Source organism: Zymoseptoria tritici, chromosome 13, assembly GCF_000219625.1.
Source record: "Zymoseptoria tritici IPO323 chromosome 13, whole genome shotgun sequence".
In the NCBI taxonomy this organism is placed as follows: Eukaryota; Fungi; Ascomycota; class Dothideomycetes; order Mycosphaerellales; family Mycosphaerellaceae; genus Zymoseptoria; species Zymoseptoria tritici.
This window is the reverse complement of record NC_018206.1, coordinates 989,696-1,009,409: the sequence shown is the minus strand read 5'-3', so window position 1 is coordinate 1,009,409 and position 19,714 is coordinate 989,696. Positions and strand designations below refer to the sequence as shown.

At 52.2% G+C, this 19,714-nt stretch overlaps 5 protein-coding genes across 5 annotated transcripts; 3 read left to right on the top strand and 2 right to left on the bottom strand.

The window, feature by feature from the left end:
• Positions 1 to 3,430: 3,430 nt before the first annotated feature.
• On the top strand, positions 3,431 to 3,589 carry MYCGRDRAFT_29505 (uncharacterized protein; the record flags this gene model as incomplete). Its single annotated transcript, XM_003847640.1, has 1 exon — positions 3,431 to 3,589. A coding segment is annotated over one exon (159 nt), but the record flags the coding sequence as incomplete, so codon positions are not given.
• Positions 3,590 to 4,158: 569 nt separating this feature from the next.
• Positions 4,159 to 7,142, top strand: MYCGRDRAFT_97511 (uncharacterized protein; the record flags this gene model as incomplete). The annotated part of the gene is made up of 6 exons (XM_003847641.1): positions 4,159 to 5,290; positions 5,389 to 5,434; positions 5,761 to 5,825; positions 5,917 to 6,027; positions 6,776 to 6,788; positions 7,091 to 7,142. 6 exons carry the CDS (start codon positions 4,159 to 4,161, stop codon positions 7,140 to 7,142), a joined length of 1,419 nt encoding a protein of 472 aa, XP_003847689.1.
• A 1,203-nt stretch (positions 7,143 to 8,345) lies between these two features.
• MYCGRDRAFT_78014 (uncharacterized protein) lies at positions 8,346 to 10,519 on the bottom strand (the record flags this gene model as incomplete). The annotated part of the gene is made up of 2 exons (XM_003847612.1): positions 8,346 to 8,385; positions 8,445 to 10,519. The coding sequence occupies 2 exons, from the start codon at positions 10,442 to 10,444 to the stop codon at positions 8,346 to 8,348; spliced, it is 2,040 nt and encodes a 679-aa protein (XP_003847660.1).
• A 3,775-nt stretch (positions 10,520 to 14,294) lies between these two features.
• On the bottom strand, positions 14,295 to 15,278 carry MYCGRDRAFT_50989 (uncharacterized protein; the record flags this gene model as incomplete). Its single annotated transcript, XM_003847611.1, has 1 exon — positions 14,295 to 15,278. A coding segment is annotated over one exon (984 nt), but the record flags the coding sequence as incomplete, so codon positions are not given.
• Positions 15,279 to 16,648: 1,370 nt separating this feature from the next.
• MYCGRDRAFT_64814 (uncharacterized protein) lies at positions 16,649 to 17,410 on the top strand (the record flags this gene model as incomplete). Its single annotated transcript, XM_003847642.1, has 5 exons — positions 16,649 to 16,775; positions 16,839 to 16,889; positions 16,958 to 16,989; positions 17,044 to 17,187; positions 17,251 to 17,410. The coding sequence occupies 5 exons, from the start codon at positions 16,739 to 16,741 to the stop codon at positions 17,335 to 17,337; spliced, it is 351 nt and encodes a 116-aa protein (XP_003847690.1).
• Between the last annotated feature and the right edge of the window lie 2,304 nt (positions 17,411 to 19,714).

Here is a 19,714-nt window from a genome sequence, read left to right as displayed (position 1 = left end):
GATAGTTAATCTCTACAACGAGAAGGACCTTCGGGATACTAAGAACCCGCAAAACCGACGAACAACAGAGAGAAGCCTCTACTCTCTACGTAACACGTTCCTTCTAAACACTCTACTAGTAGGAGACTTTAACCTTAGACACCCGTCCTAGGATCCGAGGGGAAAGGATACTACTAGTGCCCGCAAATTTATAGAGTAGATAAAAGACTAGGGCTTTACTCTACGTAATACGATAGGTGTCGGGACCTTCTATAGGCCGCACCTAGACGCAGAGTCGGTCCTAGACCTTACGTTTACAAGAGGATCCTTATCTACGAAAGAAATCGACTAGAGAACGATTCCGACAGGCTTAGACTATAAGGCTATATCTATAGACCTTATTAGCGCGCAAGATCGAGCCTAATAGAAGAAAGTAGTTCTAGATATAGCTTCCGCGGATTAGGAACTGTTTACAGATCTCCTAATAAGCAAGGCGACGTCTATTAACTATACGAACTCCCTCGACGATATCGTAGACTCCTTTACCTCGTGTATTACCGAATCGATGCGGGGAGCAATCCTAGAGAAAGTAGTATACGCCTGCGCAAAACCTTAGTAGAATAGAGAGCTACGCATGCTACGCCGTACAATGTCTAGAACATATAGACAGACTTTTACCTACGGACGTACGCCGACGCTAGACGAGAAAGAGGCGTATACGAAAGCGAGAAACGAGTACTTCCAAGCTATTAAAACAGCTAAGAAGAACTACTAGAACGCTTTCCTTAAAAAAGAAGACTCGAAATCTATCTTTAAAGCTATATCCTATACTAGGAATAGCAGCCGAAGATAGATACCTACGATAAACAACAAAGATTCTTTCGAGGGGAAATATAAGGCCTTCTCCGAAGCCTTATTTCCGCACCCTCCTGCCGAGGAACCTCTACCTAGCCGTTAGGAAGCGTATACAGCCGGGGATTAGGGCTAGACTACGCTAACCGAAGAGGAACTCGCTGCCGCCTATAGTACGAAGATAGTAAAAGGAAAAACGCCGGGCCTAGACGGTATTACGTAAGCTATTATTAGTAAAGCGTACGGCGCTATTCCTATTACCTTTCTATGTATATATAGTAGGCTACTCGACGAAGGATACTACCCCTAATGCTAGAAAGTTGCGACAGGCGCAGTTCTAGCAAAGCCGGGAAAACTAGACTATTTAGTCCCTAAGGCCTACTAAGTTATCTCTCTCCTAAACTGCCTTAGTAAGATTAGCAAGAGAATACTCGCAAAACGCCTAAGGATTATCGCAGAGACGAAGCCCCTTCTACACGACTCGTAGTTAAGAGGGCGAAAGAAGAAATCGGCTATCGATACGGTACTTCTCTTAACAAACGAAATCGAGGAGAATTAAAGAAAGAAAAAGAAGACTTCGGTTATCTTCCTTAACGTAAGAGGAGCATACGACTATATTACAAAGAACCGACTATTAAGAATAATAATCTAGTTAAGGCTTCCGCATAGCCTTATACGTTAGGTTTAGTCGTTTATAAGTAATAGACGCCTACGAATAGCATTCGACGGACAGATATAGGAATTCTAGGACGTAGAGATCGGCGTTCCGCAAGGCAGCCTAATATCTCCTATCCTCTTTCTTATCTATACGCGCGACATATTCTTCTCGCTATAAGGAGTTACTCCTAGTTCCTACGTCGACGATATTAGACTATCTACCTCGTCTACGTCCCTTAAGAAGAACTCTAAGGTACTAGAACGTAAGGCAAGAAGGCTAATAGACCTAGGAAAGAAGAACTCGATTGCTTTCGACCTAGTAAAGACAGACCTAGTACACTTCTCGAAAGGGAAAGGGTCCGATTGCCCGGTAATTCTTCTAAATAGCGATATTGTTCGCCCGGCAAAGAAAGCGATAAGGTAGCTTAGGATTTAGCTAGACGCCGGTCTTACCTTTAAGGAGCATATTGTAATAAGATCGGCACAAGTATAAGTAGCATTCTATCGATTAGAAAGACTAGCAAATACCGAACGCAGTCTATCTTCTATATTATTAAGAAAGATCTACCTAGCCTACGTTACTATAATAGCAGACTACAGGGCCCTAGTTTAGTAGCAGTCGAAAAAGAGTATAAAACCTCTAGTATCTTTACAAAGTAAAGCTTGTAGAAAGATCCTAGGCGTTTTCCGTACCGCCCTAAACGTCCTATCCGAAGTAGAGTTAAATCTCTTCCCCCTAGATCTACGCCTAGAGAGACAGTTAATTTTATACTCTCTACGCGTAGTAAAGCTACCCGAAAACTACCCTATAAGACTCGCTATCTAAAGCGCGCCTCCGGATACGCGAGAAGTCCGACACGAGGACTTAAGAGAGATACTTCCGCAAAAACGATAGAGAATATAGATACAACTACTCTATTATCGACTCCGATAATACAAGCATTTCGTAGAACACGAGAGGGCTAATTACGCAAAAGACGATCTCTTTAGCGTCTAGAAAACCCGATACGAAATAGTAAGACAACGGGAGATTAATAAGGTACCTAGGAATACAAATAGCTACCTTAGTCGATTTCTATAGAGCTCGCTAGGAAAACATAGAATAAGAGGAAGACGCGCTTTAACTAGTGCCTTCTATACTATCCTATTAGGATACGGATACCTAAAATCCTATCTCTATCGCTTTAGACACGTAACGACGCTAGACTACCCTTACGGACGACGAGAAATAGCAGAACACCTTATATATAGCTGCCCTATCTATAATGTATTTAGGCTACTACCGCTACGACAAGTATAATCTCTACTAGAAATAGTAGAAGATAAGGAACTCCGGAAATACCTTACTACCTTTCTCTCGAATATAAAGATTGCTTCTAGGTCCTAGCACCTAGCAAGAGGCGAAGACGAGACCGTCTAGCCTACACTCCTTTTACTTTTCCTTATTTGTCTTTCTTTAAAGTCCTTCGATACTAGCTAGCTACTATCCTAGGTACGGGTCTTTCCCTAAGGTTAAGAGATACGAGAGAACAACGATTGTACATAGATAGACTGCTGTCGCGAGACAGCCGTCCTACATAGTTATAGACTCCTATAGGACGTAAATGGAACAAACAAACAAACAAACAAAACTGTCACTAAGTGGCAAAGGGCAATCACCGAGTGGTACTTTGCGGGCGACACCAATAACACGGCGCCTCCGGATTTGGTCCAGTGGCTTGTGAACCAGTCTCGCAGAAAGGGCTGGCCTGCGGAGCCTGCGCACTTCCATGTCCACGACATGCAACGGACCTTCCTGGCAATGCTTGGACAGCGTTTCGAGTACAATATATTTGGTCAAATCATAGACGCCAACACTTACACGGAACCAGTAAGTCCCATTACTCCATTGGAACCTACTCGTCGAGCTTTTTCTGCTCGCCCAGCTCCGATCACGCAGGTGTCGGTGCAGATAACGGAGGCCGATGTACTGGAGGACGATCCTTGTGGTATTTGCCATATGGAGTACGAAGCCGGTGAAGCGCGGTCAACTCTGGGTTGCAACCATCGCTTCCACACCGATTGTATCACCCCTTGGATTTCACAGGGTGGAACTTGTCCTTTCCGGTGCGCGCGTCCGTCTCCTTAAGGCCTGTCCACTCAGAATGTTTGAAACATTGCTTTCAAATCATAATCACGCATTGCACGACTTGCACAATCTTCAACGCCAATTTCCACCGAGCAGCACGTTCGAGACCTCTCGAACAATAGAATCATGGCATGGTAAATAATAGTGAGACTAGCCTCACAATCTGTTTGTTGCTTGAATCATTTGCTGACCAGAGTTCTCTCCAAGTTTCACCACAATACCGCATAATCTTCGTCAAGTGAATCGCCTGTCAGAAAGAATTTTCGCGAGTTTTACCGCAACACCGCACAAAGGGGTTACTGCGCATAGTGAATCGCACGTCCGTCACTTTGCGCCGTCACCGAGACATGGTTCAAAGTGTTCAGTGTCGAGCGTCGAGGCCTACTCTTCTCGCTCCTTTATATGGCCGACGTCCTCTGCTTGACAGTATTCTTCTTCTCTCACACTCTTCTACTCTATCCAACTTCTCGCGGGTCCTTTCAATATCTAGGAATACATAAAACTTATCGCAACCTCTTGACCAGTCTGCGACCACAGACACGATGGACCGAGGAACTATGGCCCGAAGCAACAACTACTTCGCAGTTCTCGGCCAAGCGGCCCTCCCTGTGGATGGCTTCAATGTATCCGACGCAGGCTCGTCTTCAAGCCACGGTACATCGCCTGAGCTTGAAGGATCTGATCGAGTGTCAGGTGAAGAGGAGGAGGAGGCGTCAGATGAGGACTCTGACGATGAATCGGATACACAATCATACGAGGGATCAGATGAAGGATCAGACGGAGACTCAGTCCAGGGATCGGGCTTCTGGCTCCTGAGAGATGGACAGACCATCGAAGAATTCAACCTCGGATTCGAGCGTGAGCAGCAGAGACGTGTGCGTGAGCTGGAGCAACTTCAAGCGGCTCCGGACTACATGAGAGGTTCCGTGGACTACTGCAGGGTGCAGATTGAAATTCTTGATGTGGAAGCCGACAACATCTTCCTCTTCAAGTACATTACACTCGAAGGCATCGACAGAGTCGGCTTATTCATCCGAGAAGACTACATCCACGTCATGGACATCTTACACCGGCAGATGGACCTGCTACAACACGCCATCGACCACGGCAATGGCGCACTGATTGAGTTTCCCCCGGAAACTCCCATCTTCTCTACGACCGCGAATGTCGCTCCCGCGTCTCAGACCTGGCAAAATCGAATTACCATGCTGCAGACTTATCGCCAGCGCCTCGCCCACGATGGATCTCTTCCGCTGGCACGTCCTAGCGCGACTCTCATCCTAAATGCAGAAGAGCGTGTGCACATGGATCAGATCCTGCAGCGCACTATCGCCACTACAGAATGGTGGTTCACGCACGATGAGAGCAATGCTCAGACTCCAGAACTAGCACAATGGGATCGAGACGATGCCGCGATAACAGACTCGCCATGGCGACATCATCCACCGGTGGGCGGTGATTATTGGCAGGGGATACTGGAGAACATCTTCGCCAATGGTCCCGGTGTGCCGAGAGCGCGCCGCATACCGCACCTTCCAGCTTCGGTTGCGCAAGAGACGATTCAGCTGGAAGAGGCGGATCTGGTCGAAGATGACGATGCATGCGGTATTTGTCAGGAAGAATACAAGGTCGGCGAAGAGCGCTCGACTCTCCCTTGCGGTCATCGATTTCACGGTAAGTTTCTCGAAAGGCACAAGGCTCACTGCGTCCGAACCTGCCCGAGTCCGCCCCGCCTTATTCTCTGAGCGTTGCTAATCCTTATGCCCTTCCAGGTTCATGTATCACACCATGGTTGGATACGTATTCGACGAATGGTCGGTGTGTCTATCGTTGCAAGCATTCGCCTGCTTAGATTCCTTGTTATGTCTGGGTCTGCTTGTTTCCTTTGGCGCTGGTGAATGCGCAGTGGTACGCTGTCGTCATTGGTGCGCAAGGCAACGCGGCAGATAGTTGGAGGCGGCAGTAGGCCTGGGAGAAGGGCTGGGCGTTGCAAACGTACTTGAGAAGTGGAGCGGGATACTTGATGATTATGTACTTCGGCAGTTCGGGAATCGAGACTTGATTTGAGACTGTCGTGATCCCCACTCTCAACCTGCACCGAGTGATGGCTCATAATTACGTCAAAAGTGCAACGAACCTGGAAGGTCGCTACAGGATGGAAGACAAGCATTTCGGGGCACTGGCGCTGATGTCAGGGTTGTCGGTGGAGGTGAGTAAGCAGATTCAGCGATTCTCAGTTAGAATTCATCGTTGCACAGTACATGGTCGTCGATCTAGTGATACTGTGCTCCCTCATCCAGCGTCAGTCCTCCACCCATCCTCCATCCAAGTCGTCTCCACCTCCCCCTTTCCCTGTTCCCATGCATTTCTCGCACACCTCCAGGGGTTCGACGATTTCTCTAGGCCGGGACGTAAGTCGGGGTCGGCTCACAGGCAGTGACAGTCGTAGTCTCATCGTAGAGGGTGGTCTGCGGGACGCATTCGGCCAGGCAGATAGGGCCAGCGTAGGTCGTAGATAAGGCGCAGCCGCCGCAGTCGGTGTAAGAAGTCGCCGTCTGGCCGGGGACATCGCAGCCGCACTCAGGGGCGGGCGCCGTCACAAAGATGGTGCAGCTGGACTCGGTAGTGGCCGAAGGGCTGTCGGCAGGGGCAGCCAGCACCATCGCCGTGGAGGCGAGGAGGGCGAGAATGGTGGTCTTGGTGAACATTGTTGGTTATGTTGGTGGGATTTGAAAAGATGATTGGTGGTGAGGAATTGGTGTTGAGACTGAAGGCTTGTTGATGGTTTGGAAGGCTTGCTGATGCTGATGTTGGAGCAATCGTGGTTTGGAGCCCGTCTTATATGCCTCTTGTTCAACTCACGTCACGGTCGGCGGGACCATGCTGCGTGGTGTCCCCTGATGATCGAGCGTTCCATTTCTGTCGATGAGGTAGCGTTCGGTTGTCAATACCACGCGTCAACCCGTATTCGCCTATGCCGTTCCAGTAAGCACATATTGGAGAAGTGTTGTGACGTCGAGCTGGTGATCGGCATCCGTATCCTGACTTTCATAGACGCTGATCAAGCAGTTAAGCATAGCCAAGCATTCTCCTCGTGGAGATCTAGAGACTGCCCTACTTGGCGCTTGTTGAGCTTCACTCCTTCTTACTGTGCTTCAGTCATTCCGGAAAGGTATGCGGGCTCACTAGCGGTCGCCGGAGCACTGAAACAATCTTGAACTTCCTCTTGCCGGCTTTGTGAGGCCAGAATCGTGCAAGTCCGCAAAAATCCCAAATCGGTATTCTGTTGTGACCGGAGTGCCTCGACGGACGCTTTGAGTATGACGGAGTAGCCGGCCATCCAAGAGGAAGCGAAGGATCATATGGTAGGACGCGGAAGGGCGTCGAGCTTCGGCACCGAGTCCTGGAAAGCTTCAAGATGCTCGAAGTCTAAATAGCCGGTGGTATGGAGACCAATCTCCTGCATATCCGCAGATCCAAAGGAGCAGGATCATCTGCGTTCTGCTATTATAAGAGTCCTCGATGATCACGGCGGTCTCAGTCGAGTGTCATTTCCTGAAAGATGCCGTTACTGCCTTCTTGTCGATACGAACGTCTTGCTTTCTTGTTGCGGACCAGCCATATCATGCATGACTCGATTGCAATCGCGGACGAAAAGAAATCCTGTGACGCAGAGGACGGAACTTGCCCGGGACATTGCCCATGTGGGCGCACGTGCAGGCTCAATCTGCCAGTCCATCAGGCGGCTTGGTCTGCCATGTGCGCGCTTCGTTCGTCAGGGGTAAAGTTGAGAGTGCCATGTTCGTAGGATGTACGATGGCCTCAGTAGCGGGACGTAGGGCTTGGAATGTGAGTTTCTGCATAAAGAGAGGGGGAGAGGAGGAGATCGTTGCTCTCTGGTGCTGAAGGATTCGGCGGTGTCGTGATATGACTGAGCAACCGCGATTGATTCGTTGGACCAACTCGTATCGATCGCAGCTTGTCAGGCGTCGAGTGTGTTCGCCGGATCACAGCTTTTACCTGAGCTCGATCGATGATTTTGAAACGTGAGGTAGTGAGGCAATCATGCCGTCGAGGGTGTCAAAATAGATCTTTTGGGTTACCAACCCGTATCGATCGCGTATAGAACATCGAGCGTCGAGCATGTTCTCCAAAAAGGGCTCGTCCTGACATCGTTTGCCTTCGCCACCAACCCCTCCTCCTCCTCCTCCTCCGACCCAGCCCGTCGTCTACCTCCGCTAGGCCCCAACACCACCGGCTCTCTACCAGCCCAGTTCGGAGGAGGCTGGCTCGCGAGAGGTCAAGAGGATGAGGGAGCGAAAGATGTAGGGAGGGACAGTACGATAAGTGACATGATCAGTGAAGTTTTGCTGAAGGGGCAGGTGGAGGAGCAGGCGAGGAGCGGCGGAGGAGACAGTATCGTGAGTCGAAGCCGGAGGCGAAGAATTAGCTGGAGATCTGTCCCGGGTGATGGCGAGGTCACCCACGGATTGACTGTCGCGTATCGATGAAATGGGGAATGCCTTCAAGGAGCGGTCGATAGACCATAAAGTGCCTGTCTCCTTTATCAAGCACCGAGTCTAGTCCTATTCTGATGACTGCTTCGGATCAGAACTGGTATACATTACCTGCGGATACCTCTTGCCGCCTTCCACAATGCTCCGCTACAATGCACAATGCTCATGTTCATCGACGCATCGTTCCGCCGAGTCCTGCAGCGAAGAGTCGTCTATCCCTCGAACACAGAATGCTGCAACTCCACACCCATTCTACACAAATCGTTAGCAAGTCGTCCCTTAATTAACAAGAAAGAAGCCGTCAAACTCACCCACTCATCATCTTCTTCATACTCTCCTCCAAGTCATCATCCATACCCTTTCCCCAGCCCACAATCTGCCTCGCCTTCGCCCACCAAAACCACAAATCCGTGCCCGCAAGCACACATCTAAACAGCAAATGCCGTCCATACTCCCTCCACCTCTCCGTCACCGTCAAATCATGCGAATCATCCACCAACGCCCGACTGGCCCAGTATCCCGTAATCTTGATACGATTGACCGGAGAACCCAAGTACTGATTATTCCCTTGTACAATCCGCAAATTCCTCCCGATAAAGATGAGTTCTTGCGGGAACTTGTCTTGGTTGGCGAGCATGTCCCGGATGGACTTGCGCATGTGCTGTTGCATTTCGAATTGTCGTTCGCGTTCGGGTTTTTGTGAGACTTCTTTGATGCGTTTGCTGACGCTGTGGTCGCCTCCTTCGTAGGGGCGCAGTAGGGTGGCGCTGGCGAACATGTCTGGGGCGTCGACGCCCCATTCGTCGTGTGTGATGCGTGCGATTGTAGCGTTGTCGAATGTCATCAGACTTCGCCAGAAGAGAGCGTATTCTCGTCGGAACTTGGGCTTCATCTGGATGTATAGGCCGTGGTCGATGAGGACTAGTTCAGGTTTGCCGTTCGGCTTCCTTCGGATGAAGATGTTGCCAGGATGGGGATCGCAGTGTACAAGTCCCCAGAGGAACATTTGTGCGGAGAAGAGGTCGACCATCGTTTGCATGACGGGTTTGAGGGATAGGCCAAGACCTCCCTTTCCATCTGCGCCGCGCCATGCGTCCCGAGTGGGTTTGAGCTTCTCATTGAGCGGGTCATTCGTCGTGACAGAGGCGTGCGCGGAAGCAGGAGGAGGAGGAAGTTGTACTCCACCTGCGCCAGGCGAGCCTTGCCTCCAACCACCTTGCCATGTATTAGCGATGCCGTCCTTGTCCCACAGCCGGATACCCTCAATCCACTCCGCAGTCATAACCCGCTTACTGCTCAGCTCAGGGTAAACATCAGGAATATACACCCGATCCCTCAACCTCGGCTCATTCGCAATCAACGCCCTCATCTTCCTCGAATTCGACGCTTCAAACTCAAAGTCCGTCTCAGCCATCAATCGATCGCACACATACGGCACGAGATGATACAGCGGCAAGTCAAACCACCAGCTGTAAATCTTCGACACCACTTTAAACGCCCACAAGTCCCATCCGACCTGTCGTGCAATCTCCTTCTTCTGAATCTTAATCGCCACCTCCCTCCCATCCGGTAATCTCGCCCAGTGAACCTGCGCAACACTCGCACTCGCCCGTGCCGTCCTCTCCATGATGCCCTTGTTCGGATCTCCGTCGAAGCTGATTCCAAACACCTCTTCCGGCGACTTTCCAAAGTCTTCCCGTATCACTTTCTCCACGTCTTTCCACGAATTCTGCGTCGCATCGTCGAACATGCGTTCGAACATCTTGCCAAATTCAGGCGGCATGATAGCCGTCTGCATCGCCAACGCCTGGCCGATCTTAAGGTATAGTCCTCCATTTTCTCGCAGCAGATTAAACACTCTCGTAGCACTCCTCGCGTGTAAGTCCTGCACTGATTCGCCGATCCATGGGTCCGCTCGAAAGTTCAGTTTGTAGTCCAGAGCGATGAGTAGACCCGTGCCGAAGGTCCGCACGGAACGCGTGAAGCTGGAGTCGTAGAAGTTCGTGTCGAGGAGGTAGATGAGGCCGCTGGCGAGGGAGAGGCGGATCAGGCGTCGAAGCCATTTGCGGGAGCGACGATAGGTCTTTGCGGTGGTGGGCTTGCCTAGCGAGGCCGGAGATGGAGGAGCGAGAGGTTGGAATTGAGAGGCGTGACGGCGGATTATGGAATTCAACGGGCGGACTGGTCTCGTGAGGAGGGAGGTCGTTTGTTGGGATGAGGTGGAGATTGTTCGGAGAGTCGTCGTGGTTGGCGGAGATGTCAAGGTCCTGCTTGCGCATCGCCAGCAGACTGGCGAGATATTGCGAAGCATGGCCTGACGGGTGTGCGAAGGACTGCACGATGGAGGCGGGAAGATGTCGTGCGGAGGTGTTGTCCTTATCCTCAAGACCACAAAGAAGTGCTGATCATAAAGTCGTAGGTAGGCCAAATGATGACAGCATCAAGCGGACCCATCTCCGATCGATCAAGACCCTGGAACGGTTCGAGCAGCATCACGCGACAACAGTTTCGAGTGGAACCACGAGGTACACGAGCAGTCAGAGGTTCTGACAAAAGCAACAACGACTGAATCAGTTGCCTCATTCCCGAACCATACTCTAAGATCGTCCAAAATCGCTTAAACGCAGCAGTTGTACAGAAAGATCCGAAATCCTCCAAAGCAGTCCTACCGCGGACACCTGTGCAACACCTGTTCCTATATCCAAGCTCCCAAGCCGGCCGTCCAATGCCCATGCCCAAATAACACCTTATACGCCAAAATCGAATCGTCGTTCATCTCTGTCTTCTCTTCCTGTTTATGCGATATCTCACACCTTCCTCGCCCCAAATAACCCCAAACTCAAACTCGTATCATTCCCTCCCACAACCGGCGTAGCATCGCTCATAATCTCCCACCTTCTCAACGGGTACGGCGCAATCTTCGTCTCGCCTCCACTACCGCTCGCCACCGACCGCACACTGCCTCCCACTGCACCTCCCGGCTTAGCAAAACTCGGCGAAAATTGCTGTCCCGGCGATCTCTGCGCAGCCTGCATTTGTGCCTGTTGAAGATGTGCAGCCTGGCCTTGTTGCTGATTGAGAGGCAATGGACGGCCAGTAAATTGCGCTTGCTGCATTTGCTGCGGGGACAGTTGTTGTATGCCTAGCCCGCTTGCACTGGTGCCGACGCCACTGGCAGATCTCATCAGTCCTGCTCTTGCACCCTGCGCGGCACCCGTCATGCTTCCCAACGGATTCGAGACGATTGCAAGCCAGGCATCTGGGTTGGCTGTAGAGCCTAGGATGCTTGCCAGTCTTGGGTCTTTTGTCGGCACATTCTTGGCCAGGTTCGATAGAACAGTGTCTTGAAGACTGTCAGACAGCGCAGAGGCGACGTCGTAGATGTACTCGAGAAGTGAAGTCTGTGTTTGGAGTTTCGGGTGAATGAGCAAGGCGCAGAGGGAGGTCAGCAGGCCGATCAAGGCTTGGCTTTCGTTGCGATCGGTGCTGCCAGAGGACTCGGAGGTCGGTGAGCCGTACAGGACAGCGAGATGGAGAAGGATGTGAAGGGAAGCGAGAAGGCTCTTGAGACTGCCAACTGAATCAGACGAGGAAATTTGAATCTCAAATGCCCTGAGCTTGTCCGTCACAGTGGCAATGACGGCAGAGACGTCTTGCTCCTTAGCAGCGTGAATAGCGACGTCCAGAATGTCGAGATTACGGGACCTGCTGGCTTCGTCCAAAGGCTCGAACGATGTGCTTGATGGCAGAGCGTTGTTCAGCACCTGCTCCTTCGCCCAGCCGTAAATTCCGCGAACAGTCTCGTTTCCGGCGCTCTCCAAGAGCTGCGGCCAGACTTCAGACCCAGCTACAACAGCTTCCAAAACAGCCTTCTGCACGTGTTCAGCCTCGTCAGGGTGCACGGTGGAGTAGAGACGAAGGGCAGCCGAGCACTGCACGATCGATAGAGGCGTTGCTTGATCGATGATCGACTTGGCGTCGAGTCTGGAGTCAATCGCTGCAGGATTGTTCCCCAGACTCAAGAGCTTCGTCGTGATGCGCGAGCAATTTGCCAGCAATGCTGTGGAGCGCGGATGGCTTGCAAGAGCCCTGTACCCAGCATCGTGGTGATCGACCGAGTACCTCAGCACCAAATCAACGACAGCCGGATCTTCCGCCGGGAAGTTGCTGTCCTCCATGGCGGAGACCAGAGCAGACATCACCACCTCGGCTTTCTCGGAGCAGTACAACTCTTGCTGAATATGATAGCGGTAAGCCTCGGTCGGATGCAAGCCTTCGCATGCAGCAGTCCTCGATGTCAGCAATCGGATTGCGAGACACGCCGAAGCAGCCTTCTTCGTAGCGATTGCTGTGTTGACGAGCGTATCGAAGTTCATGCAACCACCAGCTACAAGCGCGACGATGATCTTGCAGGGCGCCATGTCCTCTCCAGCATTCTCCAAACATGCCTGGACATGACTCACAGCCATTTGCTCGAAGCTGGCTGGATCAACCACTACTGCTCGCAATTGACTGAGCCAACCGCAAACTTTGCTCGGAGCCGTCGCATCTGGCTGCATAGTCTTGTTGAGACGCTGCACAACGCGCGCGAATACTCTCTGCATGAGCTGCTCATCCATGTTGTTTCCACTGGCAAACACGGCATCGATGTCGTCGTCTGAGGCGAGGGTCGAGGCCTGCATATTGACGATGCTGTCTGATGCGGGCGAGCAGACGACCATTAAGTTCTGTTGCTCGCAGATAGTCATATCTTGATCGAGCAGTTTGACCATGTGCGCTCGTTCGGGAAAGCGCTGGCTCAGGGCCCTGAGTGCGAGGATGAAGGCTCGGTCGAGTGGCTGCTGAGAGCGCACCGTGCTGTAGCGTTCAAATATCTGAACGAGAGACCCTTTCAACCGGCCGATCACAGCAAGCGACTTCGCGTGCATGTTGAGAGTATCGCAGACCGTCGCTAGCAGTATCGTGTCATCGCAGTGCATGGCGCTTTGGGCCAAATCCGCCAGAGCACGAGCATCGTCGCAGCGCTCGATGATTTCTCGGACCATGCAGAAGTGCTCCAAGGTCATGTGCCCCAGCTTTCCAGAAGCCACTGCTTGAGATGTTATGCGGAGTGCAAGCTCGAGCTTGGCAGATACGGACAGCGCATCGACTGCTGTGGCAATTTCTTGCTGTTCCACATCTGCTGCCCACCGAGCAGGGTCACTCCTTTGGAAAATTTCATCGATCTGCCGAGATTCGTTTTTCAGCAGCCCCAATCGTCGCAGGAGCATGTTCCGCGTGTTAAGCAAGTGCGGCTGGAGTGAGTTTGTAGGCAGTGCGTTGAGCAGACTAGTAGCTGGTGACACGCCATTATTTACAGACAGCGCACCGCTTGTCATCAGCCATTGGAGGTATCGTCCTGTGGAGAAGACCTCTGTGCGAACAAGCTCGGCGATGACCCGATGAACGTCGACAATGCCGAGAGCTGTACTCTTGCCAGAGCGCAGATATTGCATGATCGCGGCATCTGTATCGTGCGCACGGCGCAATTGCGCGACCACGCCGGCCGCGAGGTAAATTCGGTCCGTCCCAGTACGATACATCGATGCCGACCAGTCCAGGATCGCTGATACAAGGCGAGGTACGTCGGGTACGATTGCGATGCAATCGGCCATGAGCTCTGCCAGGTCAAGCTTCAATCCCGTAGTGTCAAGCACTGCATACAGCTTGAGAAGAGCGCACTGTATGTTCCGTGGCGTCTGAAGCAGTGGCGCTGTCAAGCGTGTGTTCCGTCTGGCGACATTATGAGCATGAGAATTGGTGTTGCCTCCCGTCATCCTCGGAACGAGTAGATACTTGTACTTCTCCCACGCACGAGGGACGACCAAACAGCCCCGATTCGTAACCGCCATGATCGCAATTAACTTCTTCAGTCGATCCTTTAGCGCGTCATGAATTGACGTCTTCCTCATGCTGATCTGGTGGAGGTTTTTCAAAGCCGCCTCTGCCAGCTGTCTTCCTCGTCTCCCAAACGCCAAAATGTCCTTCCAGTATAGCTGAACCATGATGAGCCATGTCGGCAGGGTCTCCATACTCGCTTCGGCAAACGACGACACGATCCAATCCAGGTAGTGATCTCGCTCCAGTAATCGTTCGGTGTAGAAGCTGGTGGCAAGCTTCACCGCATAGTCCATTTTCGCCTGCCAATCGGGCTGACCACATGATGCAATAACGCCTTCCAAGAATTGTTCGACATGCACCGTCCATTCCATGACCCATTTGCTCTCACCACTCGCGGCTGCCGCACCACTGACACCCTTTCTGCGAAATGCTCGCAGCTCATTCGCTCCCACACATTTCGCAAGCCACACCGCACGAGGCATCGGGATATCCTTGCTGAGACACTGCTCCATGAGAGACTTTCCTCGAATGCCATGAGGAATCGTCCGGCTTTGCTTCCGCAGTGGAACATCCGGATTCGCCAAATCTCGAAGCCACGCCTCGCGCTTAGTATCGGTGACAGTAACGCGCGGTGGCGGCTTGAAAGTTGACGGTGCCGTGCATTTGCCCAGGAGTTGTCGCTTCTCCATGACGGATGTGAACAGATACGAAAGCGTCTGTAGTCCCATCATGTTCTTTTGGCTGAGATTTGGCCATATCGTCGTTCTGGCGGAGTTCGTCTCGGTAGAATTCGGACCCGCTGCTTTGTCGGAATAGCCCTGCTTCACGACAATCTCGCTCATCGTATCTTCCGGATGTTGACCATGCCACGGAGAGAAGTCGGCTACGTTCTTTGGTTGTGGGACCCGCGTTGCGATGCTGGGCGGCTCGAGACCGTTCGCCTTCCGCGCCGCTCTGTCCACCCCAGGTCTTGTCGTTGTAGTCTGTTGCGCATTCCTTCTCGTCGCAGTAGTTGGTGCCGGTAGAGTCGGTAAAGGTGAGCCTGGTACTGTCCGATGTGCCCTGTCTGTTGCTACTTCACCACCCTCCCCTGTGCCGCGGAAGCCATGCCCTCCAATCTTTGCTCTTTTCAAAGGTCGTTCGCTGTCATCTTGCGCCGTAGGATTGATCGCACCCGGTAAATTCGTAGTCGCGTTGCTGTTGCTTAGAAATGCTGTCGTGTTCCTCACATCCACTCTAGATCCATCGCCAGGGACATCCACCATACCGCCCGGCTGGGAGACTGATCGAACATTTTGAAGTCGCGAAGGCAATGGAGGCCGTCGTAAGCCTTGCTGAACGGCGTAGGACCCGCTCACAGCGCGTTGTGGAGGCGCTGGTCGCGAGAGTCCCGGCGGTGGTCGATAGTCCATCGCTCGGTTGTCCAAGGCGTTGGTCTGGTCATCTTCGGGCAATCGTCCAGGGCATCGTGTCGCCTCGGTGGCTCGTGTGGGTCTCTCCCACCTGCAGTCCAAGAGGGTGGAAGAGGGAAGTCGGTGAATTAGTGAAGGAAGTACAAGGTAATCATTAAAGCGAGAGAGTAGTACTGTGGTACTGTACTACGGTAGCAAGCAAGCACAAATAGGACCGACCTGGGCTGCATGCGCAGGGAAGGTGTCGAGGTCTGACGGCAATCCCGCGCAGCTCCCGACCACGTCTCAAAGGGCTAAAGTGGAGACCCCCGGACAACCGCAGGAGGAATAAGCCGGCGGCGGCGATAGACGGAAACACAACGATGCACAAGGAGCTACAAGGCAACGTCTGGAGTAAGACATCTGCCGGATGGCAATTCCTCAGCAACGATGAGCAATGTTATCCTCACGATGAACTGTGAGCGTGGTCTGACACTGCATGGAATCCCCTTTCCTGTTCATTACTTCCAGCCGCAACAAGGCGTTCAAGCCAGGGCAGGCCAGGTAAAAGATATGCCTATCGTCCTGATCGTCCCGATCATGCATCAATTGGGTTTTGCCTGATTCAGGGAACATATCCATATCACACCATCTCCACGATGTCTAGTCTCAAATACAAAGCCATGGAGACGCTGCCTACTGTTCCCGCCAAAGCTGCTATGTAGCTGTCGTCGCGGCCGAGACGGCGATATTTGTGGCGTGTTATATTGGCCAACATACACACAAAAGAATACACCTTTCGGAGACTCAAGTCGATGTCTCGTACCAGGTCTTTTCGTCGGAGCTTATCCAAGTCATCAAGCCTCTCGCAATTCGCCGGTACAAGGATGTCGTGGGAGGTATAATTCTAGTGATCATCCAGGCGCAAGTGGGTGATGTTATGTCTCGGAGCTCGCGGCGACCTTGTATCTCCGCGGTGCACGACTGGAGCACGGAAATTCGGCGGAGGGGTCTTGTTAGACTGTGGATGTGACATTTGCGATATTCGTTCCTGTGTCGCTCTTGGCCCAGTCGACATCTGTGATGGTGTGTGTTCAGGTTCACAAGGCTAGAACATCCTCGCTTGTGCTTGTTGAGATTGTGTCTCCTATCACTTTAGCGGCGGGCTTACCCGGCCCGGATTGCCTGCACGCTGACTTTCCGACGACACCTCACACCTAAGGCCTGCAACCATCGATACCGGCCGTGCTGTACCATCAGCTGACACCAGCCATTGTGCCTGTTGACACCGCATACGACCATCCGACCAACTCATCAGAGTCGAACGAGCGACAATGGCTACCAAGAAGGATATGCGTCGGGAGGACCTGAGTAAGCAAGACTGGAATCGAGAATGAGAATTTAAAGGCACATTGGCTGACATTGGCGTCGCAGTCGTGCCGTACCTGGAGCCGGCGAAGGACAAGGACGCTACCGACTTTAATAGTCAGTTGAGGCATTATCGGACCGGATCATGGATCGGATCAAATTGCTGACTTGATGGCGATGTTCAGGCACAATGACAAGCACCCTCCCAATGGCCGCCGTAAGTCCTCTCGTACGACCGACTCAATCTCATGCTAGGCTAACGGCTCCGCAGATGTTCACACGAAACAAGCTCCTCGGCTGGACATCCATGCTCTTCGCCATTCAGAGCTGGCTCCAAGAAACTCCAGCTTCTCGAGAGACCGCCAGTCAACCTGCCTACTTCGGTGTGGGCATGGCCGTGCTATCTTTGGCGGTGGTATGCTCATCTCTTGCTCTCTGATCCCGTTGCGGCCAGAATGCATCACTGACCACTCAACAGGGCTACATGCAACTGTTCATGCCTCCTCCAAACGCTCCAGCAAACGTGGGTAGTGGAACGGAAGCACCACCTGCTGTGCCTCAATAGAGGCTGTATATCAAGTTTCGGCTGTACAAATATATCATCCGACGAGGAATTATCCCGTACCATTTCCGTCTTCAAATTCTCGGCGTCCTTGTTGATTCGAGTGGGTGCAGATCTGACACTCTTGTCCTTTTCCGTCTACCGGTCCGGCGCACTGGATGCAGTAGTGGTCGATGTATCCACCGGACAGATTCACGGCCGGAGCATTCGTCACGCAGGATCAACGGCGCAGTCAGCGGCGGCACTCAGTGAACGCAGATACCCGCCGCGATGACCTCGTAAGCTTGAGTTGCCATGTGATCTGCAGACTACCGAGGGGAACCCGAGCACCATAGAGAGTCCACGAGCCAGCAAGTCGGATTCCTCACGTTGGGAGGAAGATTTTCACGGCAAGCTTAACATGTTTTCGAACATTGATGCAGTTCCGAAGCAGTCTATCGTGCGCAAAGCTTTCATTTTACTGCAATTTTTAATCATACAGAAGAGACAAACATGCAAACATGAGCAATCATGACACTCAATCGCAGTCCACGATTTCTCCTCTTGAGCGAAAAAACCCCCCCCAAACAGCACCAGCGCGTCCGAGCGCCACCCATTCTGGTTGCTTCCCTTACTACTGCGCAACCTCGAGGCCTGGAAATTTGATCCTGCAGCCGAAAGGGTTGCCTCCGTCAGGACACGGGGAATTTTACGACAAACAGCGATGTCAGGCCAACGATCGACTCTCTGTTATTAGAACCCAGTCAGTTCACAGGCCGCATCGCACCCCTTTGGAGTGTGCTATCGACGCAGAGTCCGAATGGGAAGTCGCCCAAGCGCTACGATTTTGGGAGGATAGCAGCCCTGGTCTATTGTGAGTGAAGTTTGCCAAGTGATTGGGAGTGGAGGGAGACGCACGTTTCCATTCTTGGCGAGGGCCGAAGAGATCATGACGGCAATGATGGAGACTTGGAAGATCTGCATGATGGCTTGTGGATGATCTTGTGGATGTCTCATGTGGATGTTTTCTGCGGAATGCTTCTCGCTGATGTTCCTTGCAGGACTGTTGCAGAGAAGTGAAAGAAGTGGAAGCTGACGGGTTCGCACCCTTATTCGTGGTCGTTGAGCAGCAAGTTGTTGAAGATCCCGTCTGAGTCTCGTGGTACTTGTACCCGGACTGACCTCACAGATCGAAGGGCTTATGCTTTCGTTGCGGAAACCATGCTTGCTACGGAAGAGACCGTGCATCCTCTACGAGGCGGACGCACTTGCGATCGATTGATCTCCATCAGTTCGACGAGATTCCGACTAGTGGCATCCGTGAACGCAATACGTGCTCTGGTTCATACCAGAGCCTAACAGACGACGAACATCCCTATACTTCGGCCATTCAACGAAGAACAAGAAGATGCTTGTCATGGACGGAGCGAATGGAGTCGTGCGAACTCCGCAGATGGAAAGGCATGAATTCGTTGCGTGAGCGGCGTCTACAGTCCGGGAGTTCTCCTCTTGAGTAACGAAACCTCAGAACACCAGCGCTTCTCCAGGCCAGCCAGTCCTCTCCACCTATTGGGTCCTGTCCGTTCGTCACCAGTCTTGGACCTTACAATTTTCCTCCCACCTGGCTGCACTTTGCTCCGCCCGCGGCTCCCCCAATGAGACACGGGTCGCCAAGATTGTTGCACGGAAAGAACTTCGAAAGGTCCAGACGTCAGCACGATAACCTCTGGTCCGCATTATAGCATAATGGTACATACCTTGGAGCAACTCTGGGCTCCGCATTTACCATAGGGACCTCGAGAAGGATCGCAGGTCTGTGTCCTGTCAGTCGATGCAACGTGGTACGAGCCGGTACCAACTCACGTTCTGGGCGAGGGTGGCCGAGATCATGGCGAGGATGACTTGAAGCTGGAAGAGCTGCATCGTTTCTTGTCGTTGAGCGGTAATTTGTGTTGGATCGCGGATCGTCTGCGAATGTCGGATGAGAAGAGAAGAGGATTGTGTCCAGTAGCACGATGAGCATTCATAACGAACAGCACGTAAGTGCGTGGGGTTGGCTCACCGCTCTCAGAGCTTCAGGGCATGTCAAGGCTAAGAAAGCAAGAAGTGAGACTGTTACGAGAAAAATCACGGATCGTCGAATCGAAGCATGTAGCTGGCACGAATGCTCGGCAGACATTGGTGGGAAAACTTCTGGCGCCGGTCCTGGATGCACGAGACGGGACGAGAGCTCCGGTAAGGTCTAGATGTGACAGTTCTGAACAGGTCTTGGATGTGCACAAGTCACGTCCGAACTATCAGGGATAGCGAGTAAGGATGTGCGTGGGTGAGCAGAACGATGAGAAAGAATTTGTCGAGAGCAGGCCGGTCGTTGTCGTTCCCTTGAACAGCGTCTCTATAC